The sequence below is a fragment of the Paroedura picta genome, chromosome 12 (assembly GCF_049243985.1).
Source record: "Paroedura picta isolate Pp20150507F chromosome 12, Ppicta_v3.0, whole genome shotgun sequence".
Taxonomy (NCBI): Eukaryota; Metazoa; Chordata; class Lepidosauria; order Squamata; family Gekkonidae; genus Paroedura; species Paroedura picta.
In genome coordinates this window covers 1,158,053-1,180,961 of record NC_135380.1, presented here as the reverse complement: position 1 = coordinate 1,180,961, position 22,909 = coordinate 1,158,053, and the positions used below count along the sequence as shown (strand labels likewise).

At 51.1% G+C, this 22,909-nt stretch overlaps 1 protein-coding gene across 2 annotated transcripts; it reads right to left on the bottom strand.

Annotated features, from left to right (window-relative positions):
* Positions 1-1,095: 1,095 nt before the first annotated feature.
* LOC143822097 (uncharacterized) lies at positions 1,096-4,515 on the bottom strand. 2 transcript variants are annotated; one of them, XM_077306767.1, is made up of 4 exons: positions 4,222-4,515; positions 3,409-3,514; positions 2,576-2,653; positions 1,096-1,177 (listed from the first exon to the last, which is right to left on the bottom strand). In XM_077306767.1, exons 1-4 carry the CDS (start codon positions 4,363-4,365, stop codon positions 1,164-1,166), a joined length of 342 nt encoding a protein of 113 aa, XP_077162882.1. In that variant the 5' UTR covers positions 4,366-4,515; the 3' UTR covers positions 1,096-1,163. The 2 variants fall into 2 exon arrangements, with proteins under 2 accessions (XP_077162882.1, XP_077162883.1); XM_077306768.1 differs by lacking the exon at positions 1,096-1,177 and adding an exon at positions 1,349-1,449.
* Between the last annotated feature and the right edge of the window lie 18,394 nt (positions 4,516-22,909).

The window sequence follows — 22,909 nt, the reverse complement described above, 5'->3', positions numbered from 1 at the left end:
TTGGAGGGGTGGGGCTTCAATGGCGTATAATGCCAAGTGGCCATTTTCACCAGGGGAACTGATCCGTGACCTCTGGTGATCTCTTGTAATCCTAGCAGACCTCGACCCTAAAGATGAGCAGAAGGAAGGGCCACTCAGTCCAGGCAGAATGGGCCCCATGCAGGGGTAGTGTCGCTCTGAATCTCAGTTCTCTGTAATATCATCATATGGCCAACCCTGACTAGCTTTGCTGCATTGTGATAGCATCTCATTCTCTGGGTAAGCCTGACTGGTTGGGATCACTTGAAGGATACAGGATCGACCAATAGCCTGAAGCGGCTGCAGCAGGAAGTGGAGCAACAGCTTCCCACCCAGCAGGGTGTCTCCAGGAAGCCTCCATCCTTCTTAGTGCCCTCTGGCCCCACCTGGCCATAAGCAAACATTTCCTGGGGTCTCATTTGCATCCTGCCCTTTGGCTGGCTTGAAGACACATGTGATGGTCCGTCTCCTGGCTCAGCTGAGGCATTATATGGCTTCAAATGGGGAAGGGGAAACTTGCTGCTTATTTGACATCTTTTCTTCATGTTGAAAGCATAATTTCCGGTCAGTTACGCTCATGGCTTCCTGGTCTTTTTGCCCCTTGCTCCTGTTTCTGTCATCTTCCTCAAGACTCAATGAGAAAGGTGGGGTAAAAGCCAGCAAAATAGAATAGGTCCTGGCTGTGCACCCCCTGGCCCTCCTTACCTCTGATTCTGGCCCTCCTGGCAGCTGGCAGGAGGAGGGCCCTGCTGTTCTCCAGACCACGGAGTCTGAGCTGGGGCTGGGTTGGTTGTTGTTGTTGTCAGCACATGGTCCTGCTATCTAGAGGCAGTCCTAATGGGCTGTTAACAATCTGGCCATTACCTATGCAAATGGAAGGGGCCGAGATGGGGAGGAAAGAGACTCTGCCTCTGGTATCTGTGACCTGAAATGAATCATTCTGGGGTAACCATCAGGGTGTTTTTCTCAGAGAGCCTTTCATGCTAGGCGACAGAGGCTTCTTTCTCTCTTTTTAAACCATTGCTGTAGCACATCATCTCAATCAGAAACACTGAATCAGAAATTGTCAAGAAACTCCTTTATTTGTGATTCTACGCAGACAGAAAGATGTAGCTGCTGCCAGATTCTCTTTCATCTACAATCCTTCAGGTGAGCATCCCTGTTTGAGACGGAGGGCGAGATGGGAGGTGTGAGAAATAGGGCACTCACGGAACTATGTGTGGCTAGTGGCTCATTCCTCACCCCAGCGCTTTGGGAGACCATCCTGGGGCCTGTGGGTGGCTTCGCAGGTAAGATATTTGACATGTGCCTGTAGCAAGTTGGATGGGGAGCTGGTTTCAAGCCCGACATCCACCCTGGAATCTGTTCTGGTTTTCTGCTCTGGAAGCTTTCTGTGTCGCCCCTGATTGGTGTGGGCTCCTTGGGGTCACTCTAGGGAAGAGGGGGAAAACAGGCAGCAAGACCCAGAGGGCCTCCCTTCCTCTTTATTTCTTTTCCGCTAAAAAGACCAAAGCATGACGAAGGGACCCCCTAGGTGGTCTTCAGCAACTCATGTGTGCAATGAGAATAATATCTGGGACTGAGAGTAATAACGGAGTCCCTGGCCTGAAAGAAGCACGCCTGGCCTCGACCAGGGCCTGGGCCTTTTTGGTCTTGGCCCCCACCTGGTGGAATGAGCTCCCAGGAGAGCTGGGGGACCTGACGGAGCTGTCGCAGTTCCGCAGGGCCTGCAGAATGGAACTCTTCCACCAGGTCTTTGCTGAAGGCCAGGGCTAGGAACAACGGGGCCCCTCCTTGGGCTATGCAACAAAATCTAGCATACCCCACCTGGGGGGGGGGGACGGCTCCTGGGATGGGGGGGGGGGTTATACCACCAATCTTCTTTGTCTTACCCTAGCTCGTGTTTGCCTGTTCTGTTTAGTCTTTGGGGTGGGGCTTTATCATGTTTTATGGGAACTTTATATATTGCACCCCACTATGCGTCTCTGGAGAATGGCGGGCTAAAAATTTAATTAAAAGAGAATGAACCGCATACAAGTGTCATTAGGTCACAGATGACTTTGCCCCAGCAAGAGGCTTTCAAGGCCAGTGGGAAGCCGAGGTTGCTCTTCTTGGCTCTGTCCCCCTGAGGGGTCTCTCGCCCAAGTAACCAGCCAGGCTGGCCTCCCACCTTCCTTCCAGGGACTTTTTACATAGAGCCAAATATTCTGACCTCTGACCTGTATGGCCCAATCTCAGAAGCTCAAGAGGGTTGTCTCTGGATAGTCCTTGGGTGGGAGACCCCCAAGGAAGGACAGGGTTCATTTCTTCATTTATAATTGGAGGTGTGCGATTGGCCCAGCTGTCTCAAGGTGGTGTACGTCAAATCAAATCAACATAGTGAAAAACAACTCTATAAATTCTCTCAAAATCGGCATCCCATTCACTCCTATATCACCCCCATTGCTCTTCCGATTAGTGGCCAGAACAAGGTGGTACAGGAAAGTGTTTGTGTGTGAAAGTGTTTGTGTGTGTGTGTGTTTTGGAGGGTGCAGTTCTTGGATGTTTCTGGTCTTACCTCTTTGGTCCTCTTGGTTCTTTGCTGCATGGGATGGCCCCCAGTTGGCTTCCTTCTCCCAGTCCCATTGCACCGTCTCTGGTTAAAGGTAAAGGTAAAGGTATCCCCTGTGCAAGCACCGGGTCATGTCTGACTCTTGGGGTGACGCCCTCCAGCGTTTTCATGGCAGACTCAATACGGGGTGGTTTGCCAGGGCCTTCCCCAGTCATGACCATTTACCCCCCAGCAAGATGGGTACTCATTTTACCGACCTCGGAAGGATGGAAGGCTGAGTCAACCTTGAGCCGGCTGCTGGGATCGAACTCCCAGCCCCATGGGCAGAGCTTTCAGACTGCATGTCTGCTGCCTTACCACTCTGCGCCACAAGAGGCTCTAGGTTATACACTTTCAAATTCTGCAAGAAGGTAATTTTTGTCCAGGTTGCTAGTCACAGATCCTGAGGTTTCTGATCACAAAAATGTGAGCCTTTTGAAGAGAAGATTGGGTGGCAGGACTGGTGGTGGGAGGGAGGGAGGGAGGGACGGTGGGAGAGGTGTCCATTGTGTGGCAGAGAGCTGCTCACGCCAGCTGGCCTCGTCCCTCACCCTCTCGCCGCCCAGTTCTCCTTACAGATCAGATGGGCACACTACCGGGCTGGCGACCATCTGAGCCAAGCCATGGCTTGCCTTTGAGACCAGCTGCCTCGTCAGAATTGCTGCCTAACACATCTCTCCTCCTTGTTCCTTTTGTGGCGTTTAATTAAATATCTGTTTGTCTCAAGTCAAACACTGACAGCTATGAAACCTCCAATGATTTATCAATAAACACAATGAGATAATTGCTCAGACGCTCACCTGACCTTTTCTCAGCACCCGGAAAATGGAATCTGGCCATTCTCCTTGCTTCTCCTGCCTGCTGTTCCTTCTGTTGAAGGTTTCTTGTGGGGTGATTGATGTTTTCCTATTAAATATATAAAAAGAGGCTAAAATATCACCGGACACTTTCACAGCCTTTCAAGTGGAATGCTTTCCCTCTCTGGACATTGGCTGTTGCCACAGAGAACCAAGAAGGTCAAATTTTAATGAACTGGTGAGAATTAAGAGGAAGAAGCCCCAATGAAATGTGCCCCAGGTCCCTCTGCCAGCTTTTGGCATGACTGACCTCGGCACAGTGCAGCCCAGATGCGTTGGCCAACTTGCCCACAGTTTATTCTTTCCCCCACTTACAGCCCCTTTCTGCAAAGCAGTGCTAGAGGAGTTTCCCCGGGCCTTGGCCGGGCTCTGGGCAGCGGATTTTTCTCTGCTTATGGCTTGTACGAAACCTTGCTTAGAAGTCAAAGCTCTCCATTAAGATGCTTGGCCCATCCTGTCTCCAAAGAATCAAATAGGTTGCCAGCTTTTAAAACAATAAATTAAGACAAGCCAGTGGTTGATGGTTTAGAATTGCTTCATGCTTCATTAATAGTTTGTATTCAGGGGTGTCCAAAGGGCTTCGCTCAGTAGTCTTTACACGGTAAGAGCAGAAGAGAAGCCATGTTAGATCAGGCCAGCTATGCAGTGCCCAAAACCCAGGTGCCCTCAGGAGGTCCCCAGCAGGGCCAGAACTCCTTGGCACAGTCTCTGAGAGTATCTGGACACCCAGTCTCTTTCTCCTAATCACATACTGACCCACTGTAGGTGGACCACCAGCACGAGGCACAGTGGGCAGATGGGAGAGGCGCTGAGGCTAGTTGCTCCCTCAAGACTGCCCTGGTATTTCCGGAAGAGGCAAGGTTTGGACCAGGCCCTCATGTGCCATAGATCAACTTCCATGTGACATGAAGTCTCCACACTGCAGGGTGGCAACGTCTGTCTCCCTGAGCATTAGATGGGTTGGAGCCACACCAACCCATTGGGGATTCCCAGAAGAAGACAGACAGGCACTTCCTGCCTCTGGGCTGATCCTGCGTTGAGCAGGGGGTTGGACTAGATGGCCTGTATGGCCCCTTCCATGATTCTATGATTCTATGATTCTATGATTCTATGATTCTGTGATTCTATGATTCTATGATTCTATGAGTGGGTAGGGTGGCCAGATGCTGAGACCAAGAAAGTCAATACCAGATCCCTGGCAACCTTAGGAGGGCAGGCTGGGGGGCTCAATGCATGAGACGTCAGACTAGGGACTCACCTTAAGAATTGCCTGGGGGGCGGGATTGACTGCAGTGGACTTCAGCACCCAGTGAGCTAAATGGGGCTGTTTTGTCCTGCTGCTATTCTATGTGTCGTGCTCATGGGGGAAGTGCTTGTGCAGCAGAGACATCTCCTCTGCCCACCTCCTCTTGCGCCAGCCATCCACCAGCCCTTCTTCATGATCTTGGCCTTGTTCTGTCCCAGAATTTCATTGTGCTCTGCACTCCACTCTACCTCAGTGCTAGCGTAACTAGGAGAATTTCCACAGTCAATTCTGGAGCTAGTGTATGGACACTTTTCCTGTTCACCTTCTTTGTAGCTCTCCCCTCTCAAAAAACATTACCAATATGTGGCATGCACACACTGGGAAAAGATTTCAGAAAAGCAAACGGGAAGCAATTGTCTGTATGATTGCAGAGAATCTTTTGTGGGATGTTTCAGCAATACACGCTAGCACTCTTGGGCGTTGGGTAATGGCACACGAGCAGAATTTTGATGCAATCACATCAACGTTGCTCTTCTGAAATGATTTGTCTATTTGCACATGGAAATTGGTGAAGCAGAGTGGGGAAATGCATGGTGAATTTTAGCCCGGGGCAAACTGCACACATAGTGCTCAGGGAAAACTTGGGAATAAAAATGGAACAATGGAGGACCGCCAAAACTACTGCAGCAAGTCCACACTGAAAACCAGCTCAGAACTCCAAAGCAGAAGAGAATTTCCAAGCCATCCCCTGATGAAGGATTCAACGGGATTTTCTCCACTCGCCACCTAATGTACCACGAAGAGTACAAAACGAGGCTATATTGGTTTCCCACCAATTCCACTGTTAAAGCTTCCCCCCCCCAAAAAAAAATCTGGAGCACTGCAGTTTGCTGAGAACTTTCTGCTGGAGACTTTTATCTTCCCCCTAAAAAGAAAATCCATTCACTTTCTAGAGTTTCTTGTGAATGAATGACCCTCAAGGTAGTTTCAGCAATTTCCTTCTCCCTAATCTGTCTTGAGAAGGAAATATCTTTTCCTTTGGCCTGAGCGGAAATGTTGGGCATGAACAAGCGCAACCCCTTTCCCAAATGTTCCCCTCCAATCTCACATTCCACCACTGTTTGGCTCAGTCATGAAGCCCTCCTTGGAAGCTGCTTTGGGAGCATTTTGAAGAGCGCTCTTCTTGCTAGCCAATCAGGGATCTCATTGGCTAATGAGATGCCAAATTCAAGCCAGTCAGGCACCAATGCGCTGCCATCATGACACCTTGAAGCCCTTCAGATTTGACTCTGTGGTGACACCAAAGATCCAAACCGGAGTGTCAGGAGAGCCCATTTTCCAGCCCCGTCCAAGCAGTGCCTGAGAGAAAGGAACAGAAACTACAAGTGCAGCCTGCCAGGTAACTCGGATTCCTCTGTGTGGCTTGCGTCAGCTCTCTGCCCACACGGTGTGAGAGCCCTCTGAGAGGAATTAACCCCCCACTCCGCACCCGCCCATGAGCTCTGCCCTCAGAGGGGCATTTTCTAATTAACCCCATCCTCAGTGTTTTACCATCATTTGCACACAGATTTAAAGGTTAGTTGAGAAAATACCTGTGCCAAATGACTGCTTGCGTCTACCAGCAAGAGGAGTAGTCAAGGAAAAGTTTCCTCTCTGCCATCCCCCTTAGCAAATCTTGTCTGTTTTTTTAATTTCAGCGGTGCTGGAGATGAATCTGGGAATGCAAAGATCTGATCAGCCACAGTTTACATAAACACAAACAGAGTTTAGAGTGTCAGGGAGATGATAAAGGAAGCCAAGCAGATGAGACCTTGTGAAACGGAGAGGACTCCTGCTCCAGCTCCCGGCCGGTGCTTTGTTATCGGGGATTCTATCAGCTCAGTCGCCTTTTGCCTTCTGAAAAGCCCTTTTCACCAAATGAAATAAGTTTTGCTATTTCCCACTGCTTGTCATTCAGATTGGAATGTTAATGCCATTCTCAGAGTTTTGCAGAAATATTCTCAATTAGGGCTCAGTAAACAGGCCGCATTCTATTTCCATCCGACCCCTCACTTCCCTTTGAAAAGAATACAATAAAGACTCTAATGTTAAGGACTTTTTGTGTAATGAAAATGTTGTTGTAGACTGAAGGTTACAACTCTTAAAAAAACACCTTTACATCTGGTCCAAGGGAGAATTTAGGACTGTCAGACTGTCAACTGGAAAAAATTTTCAAGCAGAAACTGAGGCAGATCCCCCCCCCAAAAAAAGACACAAAAACAGCTCCTGAGCAGGGGAGAGGCTTTTTGCACACTAGGTATGTAGGCTGCCAACCTCCAGGTGGGGCTTGGAGATCTCCCAGAATTCCAACTGCAGGCATGGTATGGGGGTAGCAGCCTCTAATCTGGAGATATGAGTTTGATTCCCCATCTCTTAGAGCTGTTCTCCTAGAGCAGTTCTCTCGGGGGTCTCAGCCACACCACCAGTTCACCGGAAGTCATCTGTGGGAAGAGGAAGGGAGAGGTGCTTTGGCACTCCTCCAGGTAATGAAAAGCAGGATATAAAAACCCAACTCTTCTTTCTCTTCCACTGCTCTGTCAGTAACTTCTGGGGAAACACCTGATAGTGATATAAGGTAGCCCTAGGGGCTGCCAAAAATGATATGGTTTTACCATAGAGTTTCTGAAGAATTCCTAGAGTTACCTCACATCACTTCCAGTTTTCCACCGAAGTTACTTAGCTATGCAGCCAACAGAGAGGCAAAGCATTCAGAGAGGCAAAGCCAGCCAGAGGCCTCCCACCACAGAAGCAGCCCTACTTATATCTATGCCCCATCCAATCTAGCCTAGAAATCCTTTCCCCTCACACAGGCAAACAAAAATCTCTGTTCTTTCACAATGCAATAGATCAGGAGTGACCAAACGGACTACAATTCCCATAAGCCCCTGCTAGCAGAACCACAATGTGGCCAGCCACGCCACACCCCGTCCTGGGACACCTCTTTTGCACAGAGAGCTCATCTCAGTCCTTCTGTTCGGGGTGGAATCCCAGGAGTCGCCTGCCAGCCAGCGCCTTCCCCAGACCCAGCAGCAGCCACCAGGCCAGGGGGAGGCAGTTGAATGAAGACACTGGAAATCCCTCCCTTTCCTTCCCTCCCTTGCTTTTGCTATTAATACATTTCTCTAATATCTGGTAATGTGCCATAGTTAATTCTTCCAAGGTTTATAAGGTAATGAAAAACGGTTCTGTGTGCTCCGGGCACCTTTTAATTATCCAGCAGAGCAGGTAAAACCACTTTATACTTTTCCTCCTTGTGCAACGATTCATGGGCGAGGGGGGTTCGTTCCCTTGGCTGACACCAGGTGGCTTGCCAGGCAATGCCCTGAGGGCCCATCCAGAGGAGCGCAGAGCAGAGCAGAGCAGAGCAGAGCGGCATTTCGTCCCTGGAGAGATGTGCAGGGAAGCGACGGCCAAAGGAGGCCCAGTTCAGTGAGACCTTCCAATCGCTCTGCCCAGAATAAAGGAATTAGGTAGTGGGCAGAGAAAGGGGCCCTGGGCTCAGGCCTGGATTCTGTGAGGCACCAGCGGCCCCTTCATAGGCTCGTCTGTGATTTGACCAGGATCCTGTCAACACCCCTCAGGGTCACTGGGTGAAAATGGTCCCCAGGCCGCCCCGGTGAAGTCTGAGGCCTCCTTCTGCCTAGCCTGCAATACAGATCTTTGCCAAAGTACTGTAGCTAATGATATGCTCCTGAAAGGACAAACGCTCTGCTGAGGTGCCCCAAGCCGTGGGATGAGCTCCCTGGTCACAGAGAAGCCACAGTCCTTTGCCGCCTTCCTCACCCCTTCGCAGGCCTCCCGGTGGGGCTCGTAGCACACCCAGTTGCAGTGAGGACAAGTGTCCCCTCAGAGTCTTTCTACTTGGCCTCTTTCGGTCACCTAGCTCTGCCGAAAACCGGGGGGGGGGCAGCTTTTGGGCAGTGAGGAGCTTCATGTTCCAAATTTCCACCACAGCCTCCACAGGCCAGCGGTTGGAACCATAAATCCCCTAGAGCCTTTGTGCGGCTTCCCTGAGCCCGTGTGAGTGGACCGTTTCAGGTAGGGCCTCCCCTGGACTCTGGCTCTATCTCCAGCCCTGACACAAGGCCTCTCCTCAATGGGTCAGTGCAAAAGATGAGGTCCAAGTCCTGAGCTAGCCCTGGGAGGGACCCTTGGCATGACTGTGGAAGCCCCCCTCCCCCAGGTGTCTCCAGCACCACAACTGAGAGTACCCCTGCCAAAGCTGAGTGAGTGCACTCTGGGGCACTAGGCACCTGGTGAACAAGCAAAGTGCCTAAGCTATCCCTAGTTCCCAAAGTAAATTTGGGGGATCCCCTCCTGGGGCGTTGCTCATCAGGACCTAGCAGGTCCTTGTAAGCAGCTAACTCAAGAAGACCGTGATTGTGGCTCCCGAAAGCTCCTCCCCGCCGCACAGTTTGTTGGTCTTTAAGAGGTTGTTGGCCTCTTGCTCTTTTCTGCAGCCAACTCAATGGGCCTTCTTCTTCCTCCTCCTGCGACACTGGCCAAATCAATAATTAAGCATATTCTAAGTAGCTGGATTTTGCTTGAAAATTTCCATTTGGTTTGTGCATTAGTCTAGAATGAAATATTTAGGAGACAGAAGAAGAGCACATCTCTGCTTGAATGTTCAGTCTGTGCACCAATAATTAGATGCTGTGCCCCCCCCCTCCCCATCTCCTGCTCATTATCAGTGGTGTCTTCCACCTCCATCCCCAGCTTGGTTCCACTGGGAGGAAAGAGGTTGGATCCCCCTTTTAAAGAAATAATAAAGCCAGATATGTTTAACAAATTACCGTGCCTCTGCTCTCAAGTTGCAGATGTTCAAAGAGGTTTTCCCAGAAGGCTTTGTGGGGGAAGGAGGGGTTTAGCCCAACATCCCAGCATTGGATTTATTTGTTAGAGGAGAACAAGATTTCCTGCAACTCTGTTTCCAGACCCTGAGCCAATAAAAGCATCTCCAGCCAGGACTACTTTGCAAACTCTCATGGCTAGTGAGCTGCTAAGCAATGCAGAGCCCCTCCAGAACAGTCCAAGGTGCCCGGGTGGATCGCTCACACCATGGAGGGGGCACAGCGCTGGTCATTCTCCAGGGAATCAATACCGTCGGTCATGGGAGAGCTTTTCCAGGCCGGGAGGCACGGTCTTCCAGTGAGGGTCGATGGCGCTGGGGGACTGCTGCCCAGCCCCTTGGCCATTGGCCTGTGGGGTCCCACAAGGCTTCATCTTGTCTCTTGGGGTCTTCATCATATCCACAAAACCAGTGGCTGACATCCTCTGGAGATGTGGGCTCGGTTGCCCCCAATATGCTGATGACACTCAGCTCTAATCCCTCACCCTTCCAGCCGGTCCCAGTCAGGTTGTTGAAGCCCTGAGCCAGGCTTGGAGGCCAGGGAGGGGCCGCTGCAGTGCAGATCGCCTTTGGAAGCCACCGGCTGGGTTCTCCTGCTTCAGTCCACAGCAAGCAAGGGGGGGCAGGTTGCTTCGGTCGGCAGCGACCCCCAGGACCGCGCTTTCATCCCAGCACTTCTCTCTGAAGCGGCGTTTCCCTCTTATTTCAGTTTTCTGATCGACGGCAAATTTACATGGGTGTCAGGAGGCATTTTCTGCTGATAATATTGATCTGGGCAAACTGTCCCCCCACAAGCTGCTTAGTCATTACGGAGGCTCCACAAAGATGTGATTAAAATAGTAACAATGAAATCCAGCCAAGACCCGCCTGATTCAGGTGTGAAACAGCTTTAAGATAACTAATTATTTGCACAGCTTGCCTCAGTGTGTGCCTCTGGATTGCAGATAAATATTTGGTGCATGTTTGAACTTGGAAAATAAGTGGAAAGGCAGCAGAAGCGGCTCTGAAATCCCCCGTCGCTCCTTAAATCTCAGGAGTGAAAAGAGGGATCCATTTCTGATGGGTCTGGACTTTGCTTCCCCAAGCAGGACTGCCAGCCTCCAGGTGGGGCCTGGAGATCTCCTGGGGATCTCGAGGGCCTTAGATCCCCACTGCAGCCCCTCCCCAGGCCCCATCTCCAAATTCCCAGGAATTTCCCAGTTGGCATCCCTACAGGCTGCTTTGTCCTCCTGAGGGGCGTTGCTTTCAGTTCAGGTCAAAACAGCTTCAAGAGAACCAGTCTCTGCACGGCCCCCTCTCCAGAAGGATCAGGTGCTGGGGATTGCCTAGTCAGCCCGGGGAAGGTCTGGAGATTCGGGGGTGGGACCCAGATATGGCAGAGTTTGAAGAGGGGACTTCAGTGAGCTATAATGTCATAGGATCCACCCCACCCCCAAAACAATTGTTTGCTACAGGAGAGCTAATCTGTGTCTGGAAATGGAATCAGGCCCTGGATCCATTAAGGTCAGACTGGCAAACTCTCTCCAGAGAGAGAGAGCAGTTGTCTTTTACACCCCCCAGCTGCCTGGTCCTTTTCAGCTGGAGATGCCACAGGTCTCCTGCACCTGGAACTTTCTGCTTGTCAAGCAGATGCTCTTCCATTGAGCCAGGGCCCCAGTTTAGTTCCTGGTCGTGCACATGAAGCTGCCATATACTGACTCAGATCCCTGGTCCACCATGGTCAGTCCAGTCCACTCAGAGTGGCAGCCGCTCTCCAGGGATTCTGGCAGAGGTCTTTCCCATCCGCCTCCTGCCTGATCCTTTCACTGAAGAGGCTGGGGATTGAAACGGGGGCCTTCGGCATACCGAACAGGGGCTCAGCCAGGCCCCAAAGCTTCCCCATCAGCTAAGGGGCTGTGGTATGAAGATTGTCCTGGATCTTCCAACTAGTGCCCGAGCTCTGGCATGATGGGCACAGGAGGAAAAGTTCTCTGTGCCCACCTCGTGATCCTCTATCTCTCCCCACTGAGCTGAAATGCCCCAGGTGCCCTGGCCTTTCCTCGGAGGGGAAGTCCCTGACTATTTGGGCTGCCCACTCCGGTGACCTCTCTCTCTCTCTCTCTCTCTCTCTCTCTCTCTCTCTCTCTCTCTCTCTCTCTCTCTCTCTCTCTCTCTCTCTCTCTCTCTGTCTCTCTGTCTGTCTGTCTGTCTGTCTGTCTCTCTCTCTGTCTCTCTGTCTCTCTTTCTCCTTGAGGTGAGACACCCCCAGTGTGATTTCAGGACAACCTTCTGGTCTGGGAACTGGCAGTCCGTCTCCTGCCCCATCTGGCAACCAAAGCCAGCTTTCCCAGAGGCAGCTGTGGCCAACTTGCTATGAGTCGACGGCTGCATCTGCCCAGCGCTTGCAATCGGTACCCGGTGCCAGGCTTCCCTGCAGCTCGCCAAGCAGGCCTCCCGCAAGCCACTGACCAGGCGCGGCCAGAGAGGAGCGAGCGGCCCGGCTGCCGCTTTGTGGGCCCTGCTGCCCCTTTGCAGCCGATTCGCTGGCATCCTTCTGCCACCGTTAGGACTGCGGCTTGACTCCAGCATCTGCAAAAGCTAATTATGATAATTAACAGAGAACTCGTGAACTTGTCAAACTGTTAATTATAAACCACGGGGACTTCTGTCATTAATAGATGCTGCTCAGGAGCAAAAGGAGGAAGTCAGACCGCAAACAGGCCCTCTCTGGATCCAGCCGTGCCGGAGATGAATGTCAGATCGGGCTCTTTGTGGTTTTCCGAGGGGTTGATCCCCGAATCTGCGTGAACAGGGGCCCCAAGTTCCAGCCTCACACCCCCTGGGCTGATTCAGGGTATTTTGTCCTCCCTCCCCTCCTGGCCGGTGCAGAATTGGAACCCAGCTCCTGCTCTCAGTGCCACTGGGAGGCTTCCTGCTGGCCAGCACCAGCATGGGCCCAGGGGAAGGGGGTGCCAGTTGCCAGCTGGAAGCAAGCGGAGCCAGGTGGTGCCTCAGCCTGCCAGCTCTGGCTTGGGGAATTCCAGTGAAATTTGGGGGGAGGTGGAGTCAGGGGAAGGAGGGCTTTGGGAAGTGGGGTCCTCAGCAGGGCATAATGCCCTAGAGTGCAGCCCCCAACTCAGCCATTTCCTCCAGGCAAGCTGACCTCTGACGTCTAGAAACCACATGCAATTCCAGAAGACGTCCAGGCCCCACCTGGAGGCTGGCAAGCCTAGCTCAGGGCAGAGCGTGGCCGCGCTCCTCTGGGGCCCAAAGTACGGCTGCTTACGGCCCTCTTGGAAGCAGACCGGCTTTGCTTTCTAAACTCATCCATCAGCTTACCCGGAGCTACCCTCCAAGTTCCCCTGCTCTCCCTGTAAGCTCTCTCTCTTGGACAGTAAACAACAAATGGCTCTTTTCACCCAGGAGATAAGATTGTTCTTCTTCCAAAGTCACCGCCATGCATATGCCAGGCCTGGGTTTGTTTGAATAATGAGCCTCAGCAGAACGCATGTTTCTTTTTGTGTGTCCTTCTAGCAACAAAGATGTGAGATCCCCAAGGCAGGTGCAGCGTCACCTCCAGAGAACGTGTGGATTCAGCTTCGGAAGGGCACCAGCCTCAGCCAGAGGGAGCCTCCTTTGTGTTCCTGTGCCAGGCGCGGAGGGGGCAGGGAAAACAATAGCCCCTTTCTCCTCCAGTCCCCCCCAGGCCTGGCGGGAGCCCCGCAGCCCCCCCTCCTGCCTCTGGCCCAGCCGCATGAGCTGCAGCGTTAGAAGGGATTAGCTGCCCCTTCACTTTTGGAAGAGGAGGGCAAATTCTCAAAGCCAAATCTCAAAGCCTTCTCTCGGTCTTGCGAATGCTGGCAGGGTCTCCTGGGAATGGACATCTGGAGGGCCGCAGTTTGACTACCCCTGATCTAGGGCCTCCCAGCTAATGGGACTCAGGCCTGTGGGTGAGCTGCTCTCCCTGCACTGTCAGGTGGTGTGCTGCTAGGGGTGCCACCTCTGGGCTGGGCAATCCCTGGAGATTTGGGAGGTGGAGCCTGGGGGAGGTGCAGGTTGGGGAGGGAGAGACCTCAGTGGAGTCTAATGCCATGCAGCCCCCCCCCCTCCTCCAAGCTGCCATTTCTGCCAGCAGATCAGATCTCTGCCATCTGGAGATCTGCCGTGATCCCAGGAGGTCTCCAGGTCAGCCACAGGCCTGGCAGGTAGGATCAGGACACTCTGCTCCTTGGGTCCCTTAGCCGTGTGCCTCAAGTTCCCTGCCCACTTCCCAAGGTCTTGCTGGCCCAGCAGATGACCCCTCACTGTGGCAGGGGAGAGACCCCAAGAGAACAGCTCTGCCTGGAGGGACACTGACAGTTGGGGGGGAGGGGGGAGACATCCTTTGCCTCCACCCAAACATCAAAGCCAGCTGTCTGAGCATATAAAATACATTAAAGGTGCACCAACTTTGAAGTGGAAACTCAGTTTAATCAGAGGGAAACAACTTTTCAAAAGGTGGCTGTTGGGGGTTTTGGCCTTTACTTTCAGTGGGCTGGTTTCTCCTGTGGATAGCCCCATGAATAAAACATCTCTCTCCCAATTAAATCTTGATTTAATTTCTCTTCTTTACAAAACTGATGAACTTGAGTGGTTTCACAAAAGGCAATGAATATTGGCATTCTTTTGTGTTGCAAAATCCCCTTGGAGGAACCGGGGACTTGGCATTCTCTTTTGGGGCTGGCTCCTAGCCCTTTGAACTCCCCATTGGGTGGAGGGGATTAGGGAGGGGAGGGGGGATGTGCCCCCTGGTGACAGACAGGTTCTCGGCCACTGGCCCTTGACCATCACCGCCCCTCCCCCCACCCCAGGGAAATGTGGGTGTAAAATTTATGGTGATTCTCTGTTCTGCTGAGGATAGATTGGGCACCGATTGATTTACTGGCTGCTGTGTGACCCACTGGGCACCCAGTATGACCTGGTGGAGGAATTCTTAGGTTTGTGGCAGGAGAGTGATTGTTCTGGGTGATTCCAGCATTGCTGCTGCTAAGATCTTGTCTGGGCCAAGTCAGGATTTCACAGCTGCTTTGGCTGCTCTTAGTCTCTCCCTGCTTATGGGGCCACCATGCCTACGAAAGGACATGCCTTAGATTTAATCTTCGGGAGGGGCTGGAGGTTCAGCCTAAGCCCTGCTCTGACCACTACTCCCTCAAGGCCATTCCCCTCCAGTGGGGCACAGCCAGAATGGTCTGCTCACGGAGCCTCATGGGTTCGACTCTCCTGAATACCCTTCCAGAGTTCTTTTGTGGGAGTGGTAGGGGGCCTGGAATTGGGGCTTCTGGGAGCTACCAGTGTGGCTCCCCTGAGGTACAACCTGGCATCTTTGGCTGACTGGAAGAAGGCGGCTAGAATCACAGAATCATAGAGTTGGAAGGGGCCACAGAGGCCATCTAGTCCAACCCCCTGCTCAACGCAGGATCGGCCCTAAGCATCCTAAAGCATCCAAGAAAAGTGTGTATCCAACCTTTGCTTGAAGACTGCCAGTGAGGGGAGCTCACCACCTCCTTAGGCAGCCTGTTCCACTGCTGAACTACTCTGACAACCTTAGAACATATACAGAGTTTGAGCCCAGTGGCAGCTTTAAGATTTAATTGAGGTATGAGCTTCCATATGCTTGTGCACTTCTTGGGCTATTTCAACAGACCGACAGGGCTGCCCACCTGAATTAGCCCGAGCACATGAGAGAGATGGTCCCCCCTCCCTGGAGCTCTCAAGTGGAGGATGTCAGGGATCTATTTCCAAACAAAATCAGAGTTCATGAACAAGGGGAAGGAAAGTCTGCCTTCCTCCCCTTCCTCTCAGTTGATTTCAGCATTGTTCTCTGATCACTGCTTCTGACTGTCAATATTGGAAGTACAATGAAGCAAAAAGACAGGGGAAGAACACAAGGGAAGAGGCAGGTTGCTCCCCCCCCATCACTTGTATTTCCTGGTTTCAGTTAAAAAAATAGACCGCCCCTTTATTTACATCTTAAGGATGTTGAGAGATGCCAGAAATGTGATCTTCAATGTTCTCTCATGGAGAGAGAGAGAGAGAGAGAGAGAGAGAGAGAGAGAGAGAGAGAGAGAGAGAGAGAGAGAGAGAGAGAGAGAGAGAGAGACACGCTCAGCACAAATCGCTCCTATTTCTGGCTGGCCCTTCCGAGGAATGCCCTCCGTCCACAACTCCAGCCCATCCAGCTGGGTCAGCTCCTTGGACCGCAGGTCTGGCTGCATTCTTTTTAATTCGGAGTGTTCCTAACCTCTGCATTTCAAACATTCTGTAACTTGGACTGCAGTGTTTTGGGTCCTTTCAACATGAAGATACGTTGTAGGTCAAATAGGATCGACCAGGAGATCACCTGGGATCAAAACTGATCTCCAGGTACCATTCTCTCCCCCCCCCCCCCACACGCACACACACTCCCCCCTCCCTCTCCCCAGGATCCACCCCTGATTCAACCAAGAATTTCCCAGCTTGGAGCTGGCAGGCCTAACAGATGCCATCTTGGGACTGAGGGGACAATATAAGTGGCTCAACTGACGAAAGCATTAGCTGCACTGAGGCTGCCTAACACAGGAGGAAGCTTTGACCTCTCTCTGCAGCACAGTCTGCACAAGCGAGACATTTTCCATGGTCCCCTGCAGCCTTCACCCCCAGACTGCAGCCCCTGCCTCAGAGCATGCCATCCTGTGCCTCTTGCCCTCATGCAGGTGGGGCCTCAGTGGGGAGAACAGAACGCCGAGGGTGACGGGGGCCCTGCCTGCTCATCCACGTTATGCCACGGATTCATTTCTGCCCGTGGGGACCCCGTGAGGCTGAGTGCAGTGTTCCCCCCTCCACTCTTGGATCCTCACGACCATGCTATCAGTTAAATCAGAATAAGCACATGTGACTGGCCCAAGGCCCCCGGGCCAACTTCCATGGCAGAGTGGAGATTTGAACTTGGGTCTCGCAGCTCCCAGACCAGAACGCTAACCCCTGTGCCACCCTGCCTCTGAGGATGGAGAAGGGCTTTCTCCTGCCAGCTGGAGTCCTGCAGGAGTGACAATACTCTCCGCACAGAAATGCCCACAGGGGGAACCTTTTGGTCAGGAATCTCTGCCAGCTCCTTGGGAAGTCCCCGCCCCCATGTGGGGATGCCAGGCCCCAGGAGGGACCTGGGGATCCCCCGGGATCATAGTCTAGAGAGATCCGTTCCCCTGGAAAAGAGGGCTGCTGGGAAAGGGGGGCTCCAGAGCACTATCCTCCACTCAGGCCCCTCCCTGCCCCAAATCTTGCCCTCTCCAGGCCCCAAAATGTCCAGGGACTTCCCGCCCAGGGAGGCAGCCCTACCCGTCCGGCACTCATTCACTCCCTCTTCCCTTCCTGCCCCTCCTTTCGTTCAATGGATATTCCCAGAGAATGTCAAGATTATTCTTAAGAGATCAGATTTGTTTTGCTAACCATGTGAGAGGTGATTTAGATGTTATGCTGGTCACAGTCCTGTCCGGGGGGGGGGGGTGTCAGGGTTGGTTCGGAATCCCTGTTTTGGAAGTTCTCTAAAACATTTCCTCTGATCTTTCAGCTGGGGGAGCCTGAGGCTGCAGCAAACCCAGCCCACCCCGTGCCTACAGAGCTGAAGCTGCTTGGGCCAAGCAGAACAAATAGAGACCGCTCCTGTTGCAACCTTCAGAAGCCAAGAGATTCATTTGCATGGCAGCAGGTGAGGCAATTTTGCTAAGCCTGAACCGCCGTCCTCTGCAAGGGAGACGGAATGGCTGGCAACAGAATCCCTCCAGGTCTGCATGAGCTGTATTGTGGTCCTAAGCAGATTTCCCTCTTTCAAAGTCCATGGAAGTCAGTAGGCTTAAAAGGATGTAGCTCTGCTTGGATTGCACTGTGAGCTGCTCAAGTTTTTAGTAAAGCTTCTAATTTAAGTTTTAATTAACTACAGCAAGCTCAGTAAAAGATATCTTGATTGGAATGTGCATAAGCAGGATAAATAATAAATACTTAAACCTCCTGCCATGTTGTGGAAAGGAGAGGTAGTGGCTGCCCGGCCGTCTCAGACAGAGGTGAGTTGACTTTGGGGGATGTTGGCTTTTCTCTAGATGCCTCATAGCAAGTCCCCCTGTGACTGTAACATTTGCTGTGCAAGAGCCACAGGGGGCGCCAGTGATCGGAGGAGACTCTGGGCAGGATGGGGGCGGGGAGAGAAAGAGCCCATCAACCCACGCTGACCCTGCCTCCTAAAAGAAGGGGGGGAGGAAGCACCTGCCAGTCCAGCCCCCTCCCCCCCATACAGTTTGGCCAACTCAACAATGTTTCCCAGGCACTGCCCAGCCCCTGGCAGGAGAGCGATTGGGGGGGGGGGAGGGTGGACAAAAACATTAAAGAAACATAAGCTTTTAAGCTTAACAGCTGATTGGCAGACCAGTCAAGCTATTATGTTTAAATGGCCAGCAGCCATTTCAGTAGTCTAGTTGCTGAATATGCCCGAAAAAAGTTGATATAATTTGGCTTTTATTGGGGTCAGCCAAACCAGTAGCTGAAGCAGATCAGGGAGTGCTTTTGGCTTAGAAATACTGAAAAAAATACCAGTAAAATTTTTTGTCAATATTTTTTTTCTGGTTGCCATGCCAAATGCACATGCCTGTAGCCACCGGCAGACATCTTCTCAAGTCAAGTCAAGTCAGATTCTATTGCATGTAGCCATAGGCCATTATAACACAAAAGGGAAATATAAAAGGATTTAAAACATTTCAAATCAGTAATAAAAAGAATGTGCAATCTCAGACAACAATCACTTAACATCATAAAAACATTTCCAGACTACGTATGTCCACCTATCCTAAAGCTCCTCTGGGTACTTGCTCTCTGCAGCACCACTCTGGCCCTTATTTTCTTTGCTGCAAGGGCAAATAATGACATTTTGTTAGAAACAAATGAATTAGTATTCGCTAACAAAAACACACGTTTTTCCTGGTCGGATTTATCATTTAGCCCATCTAGTAGGCCAGCTAGAAATTTGGCCCTAGGATCTGTATACAATGGGCAAGTGAGAATGTAATGTGGGAGATCCTCCAGGACTAAAGCTCCACAAATACAGAAGCATTGATCTTTTGAGACCTCTTCTCCATAAATGTCTCTGCTCCCCTTTTCAGGCTGCCTTGGCTTTTGGCTCCCACTCTACGTCCTCTGCAGTGTATCCCGTATTGTAACTCTTTGTGTAAAGTCGTATTTCCTTTTGTCCATCTCATCAGCTTCATTGTACGTCCTCAAGTTCTAGTATTTTGGGAGGGGGAGAAAAAAAATAGCTTTGTCAACTCTCTCCACCTTGGGCATAATTTGAGATACCTCAGTGGATCGATAACTGGTTGACAGATCATACCCAAAGGGTGCTTGTTAGTGGTTCAGCTTCCTCTTGGAGAAGAGAGACAAGTGGAGTTCCCCAGGCATCTGTCCTGGGGCCTGTGTTGTCCAACATAAATGATTTGGATGAGGGTTTAGAGGGAATACGTATTAAATTTGCAGACGATACTAAACTGGGAGGGGTAGCAAACACAACAAAAGACAGAATCAGAATTCAGGATGATCTTGATAGGCTCGAGAAGTGAGCTAAACTGAATAAAATGAAATTCAATAGAGACAAATGTAAAGTTCTGCATTTATGTAGAAAAAACATAGACAGCAATATAGGATGGGGGAGACTTGTCTTGGCAGTAGCATGTGCGAAAAGGATCTAGGAGTCTTAGTAGACCATGCATTGAACATGAGTCAGCAGTGTGACTCAGTGGCTAAAAAGGCAAATGGGATTTTGGGCTGTATCAAACGGAGTATCATGTCCAGATCATGGGAGGTGATGGTACCACTTTACTCTGCTCTGGCAGAATTGTTCTCTCTTGCCCCGGAGGGACGGACCAGAACCAATGGGATGAAATTAATTCAAAGGTAATTCTGTCTAAGCCTCCAGAAGAAGTTCCTGACAGTCAGAGCGGTTTCTCAGTGGAACAGGCTTCCTTGGGAGGTAGTGGGTTCTCCGTCTTTGGAGATTTTAAAGCAGAGTCTGGATAGACCATCTGACGGAGAGGCTGATTCTGTGAAGCTTTAAGGGGGTGGCAGGTTACCGTGGATGAGTGATAGGGTTGTGAGTGTCCTGCATAGTGCAGGGGGTTGGACTAGATGACCCAGGAGGTCCCTTCCAACTCAATTATTCAATGATTCTATGATTCTCTCTCCCTTCCCCTCCCCGCCCGAGTCCCAGAGACTTCAGTCTTTCCTCACCTGATTTCTTTCCTCACTCTAGCCTTTTGTGTCTGTCTGGCCCTTGGTGTCAGTTGAAAGTGCCGTAAAAGACCCTTTCCCCCCCAAAATAAAATAAAAGACGAAAAGGAGGCCCATAAATTAGGAGTGAATGCCCTTCTTCCCATTGTGCCTAACTGCACATCTGTCCCCCGTCAGACAGAAATCCTTTGCTTGTTTCCAGTTTTACTCCCATTTCTCTGCCATAAAAAGGCCGGGCTGATTTACAATCTAGTGTGATTGATAAGCATTTCTGGGCCCTGATTTATAAGAGGCAGAAGGTGATTTAAGACAGAAAGGTTGAGGGATGCTTGCTCTTGACTGATAGCATTTGTAAACACACACGCTCAGACAGACCCAGCTTGGAGTGAACTTCAGGCAATTACCCCATAAGAGTGTGGGGGAGCTTTGAGGAGAACTGGGCCATTGACCTAATTGGGAACTACGAGACTAGATCCAAAAGCCAGAGCCAAGGGTTCCAGCCAAGCCAACGAGGGAAGGGTGGGGCAGATTGTCATTGCTGTTAACACGGACAGGGCAAATTTCTGAAGTTCCTTTCCCTCCTTTTCGGGCCTCCTTGAAGAGGGAGGTAGATAAGAAACAGCCAGAGAAGCATTCTCATTTGTCCCAAGATGCTCCTGAAACTGAGAAGTGTCTTTGGAGGCTGTAACCTTGAGCAGAAATCTGTAACCTTGCTTGGCCACTTCCCTTCTCCCACTTCCTTTCTACCACATACGGCTTGAGGGAGGCAATTTCTGCGCGGGGGGGGGGGGCTTGACCATGCTGACGATGCACAAACCATGAATGTGGTTTTGAAAGCTTCACAACATGCACTAGTTAGCCTTGCCTAGGCCAAGGAACCAACATCCCTCCCCCTGTTTCTCATCCCGTGCCCGGCCCCCATGGGTCCACCCACCAGGACGTTATTTCGCTCCTGGGAGCATGAAGAATTCCCTCCTAGAAGGAGAGCAGCTATCAAACTATGCCCATGCTTGTGGCATTAGAAGGGGAGCACTTGGAAAGAAGGGGGAAGCAAAGGAAAATAGGAAATCAATGACAAGTTAACACCACGGAGAGCAATTAGATCTTGGAGCAGTGCTGTTTGCTTTGGCAGGAGGGAATTTTCAAGTACATATGTACAGGATTTATATACTCACACAAGGCGGAATATCTCACAGGTGGAGCAATTTAGCTGGAGTCCCAACTGCAGGGGAAAATTGTAGATCAAAGATTTCTAAAAACAGGCAGGAGAACTGAGCTCCTAAGCAATAATTCTGCTGGCTGGAGGAGCGATCTTAACCAGGTCTATTTGGAAATAAGTCCCATGTTACTCAATGGGCTTCCTCCCAGGACAGTGCCCCTAGGAGTGCGGCCTGGATTTCCCAAAACAAGTTATTGCTAAAGGTGAAGAGAATTTAGAGTGAAATATCTCCACCTATGAATTTTCATGTGAAAGCATAATACGGATATCTGTATTTTAATTTTATTTTTCAATTTATATCCCACCGCTCCCTGCAAACTGGCTCGTGGCAGGTCACAAGCATAACCCCAGTAAAAACATACAATATGATCCTATTAAAACACCCATTTAAAAATCCCTCTGGCAGCACCAGTTCAAAATATAATTCAAAACATGCATTTCAACATTTGATCACCTGAATTTTTCAGTTGTAAGCTAATTTTCAAGGCTAGAGATAAATATTAGCTTTTGAAATGTTTGTGCCCCTCTGTCTCGGGCAGTGTGAGCATGTGAACTAGAAGCCCAGATCTCTTGTGTTGCACAGCCTCATAGGTGTGATCAGCGTATGGTTTGCCAGGTTGACACCACTGTCCCTGTCAGATTCACCAGCGGCAGACTGGTTTGTGGCAGTCCACATTCTGAGATGCCCATACTTTGAAAGGAGCCAGCTATTTATTCCATGGCTTCTTTTCTCTTTTCTTAGATCACGAGCAGCCCAGTCCTGGGGGTCCCCCCACTGCCAGGACAGCCCCCGGGCTGCTGGTCTGCTCTCTGCTGGGCTTGCACCAGGGGAATGAGGGGGACGCCAAGCAAATGGACCCCCCAGACATCCACCCTCTTGCATTACCCTCCTGCCTCCTCCCAAGCCCCCTCTCTGCAGAATCGCTGCCTGACCAAACAGAGACACCTGTAATGATGGCAAGCAACACCCCCCGTGTAAGCCACAGCCACCCAAATGACCCTGGCTGGTTGCACGCCGGCTGTCTGCTGGCACTGCTGTGCAGGGCTCCCACCGGGCAGCAGGTGCCACGAGGCCAGCCTATGGCGCTCGAAACAGCTGGGCACAGAGACATGTGAAAGATTCCTTCTGCTTGCTGGTTTTTGTATATTTTATGTCCATCTGAAGTTAAACTGCCCCTTTTATGCAGCCCTAATTAAAGCCCAATGTAACTTGCGCAATCCCTGTGTGGCCGTTTCTGCTCTTTATGGGCCAGCTCTGGGACTAAAGTGTCCCCCGAGGAGGAGAGCAGAGGACATTTCCGAGCGGGCTGGGAACGCCGGCTGGCTTCCTTCTCTATTAGCCAAGGAGATAATGGGTTCAGGGGACATCGTTTGACAGAGGAAGAGAGCCAATACATCACGGTCCCATATATCTTCCATCTGACAAGGGCTTCTTGGCCTTCCCTTCCAAGGGAACTAGACACCATTTGCCTTGGCAGGAAAGACTGGAGTGGTGTTGAATGCAAAGGCAGGAGGCTGGACCAGCCCTGCAAGGAACTGGGCCCACAAACGGAATACACGGCTGGCCCAAGTAAATCCACATGACTAGCCTAAGAGAAGGCACAAGATTCCCAACCAGCACCCTTCCATGTCCTCAGAGGGGGACAGCAGTGGAATAGGCTGCCTAAGGAGGTGGTGAGCTCCCCCTCACTGGCAGTCTTCAAGCAAAGGTTGGATACACACTTTTCTTGGATGCTTTAGGATGCTTTGGGCTGATCCTGCGTTGAGCAGGGGGCTGGACTAGATGGCCTGTGTGGCCCCTTCCAACTCTATGATTCTGTGATTCTAT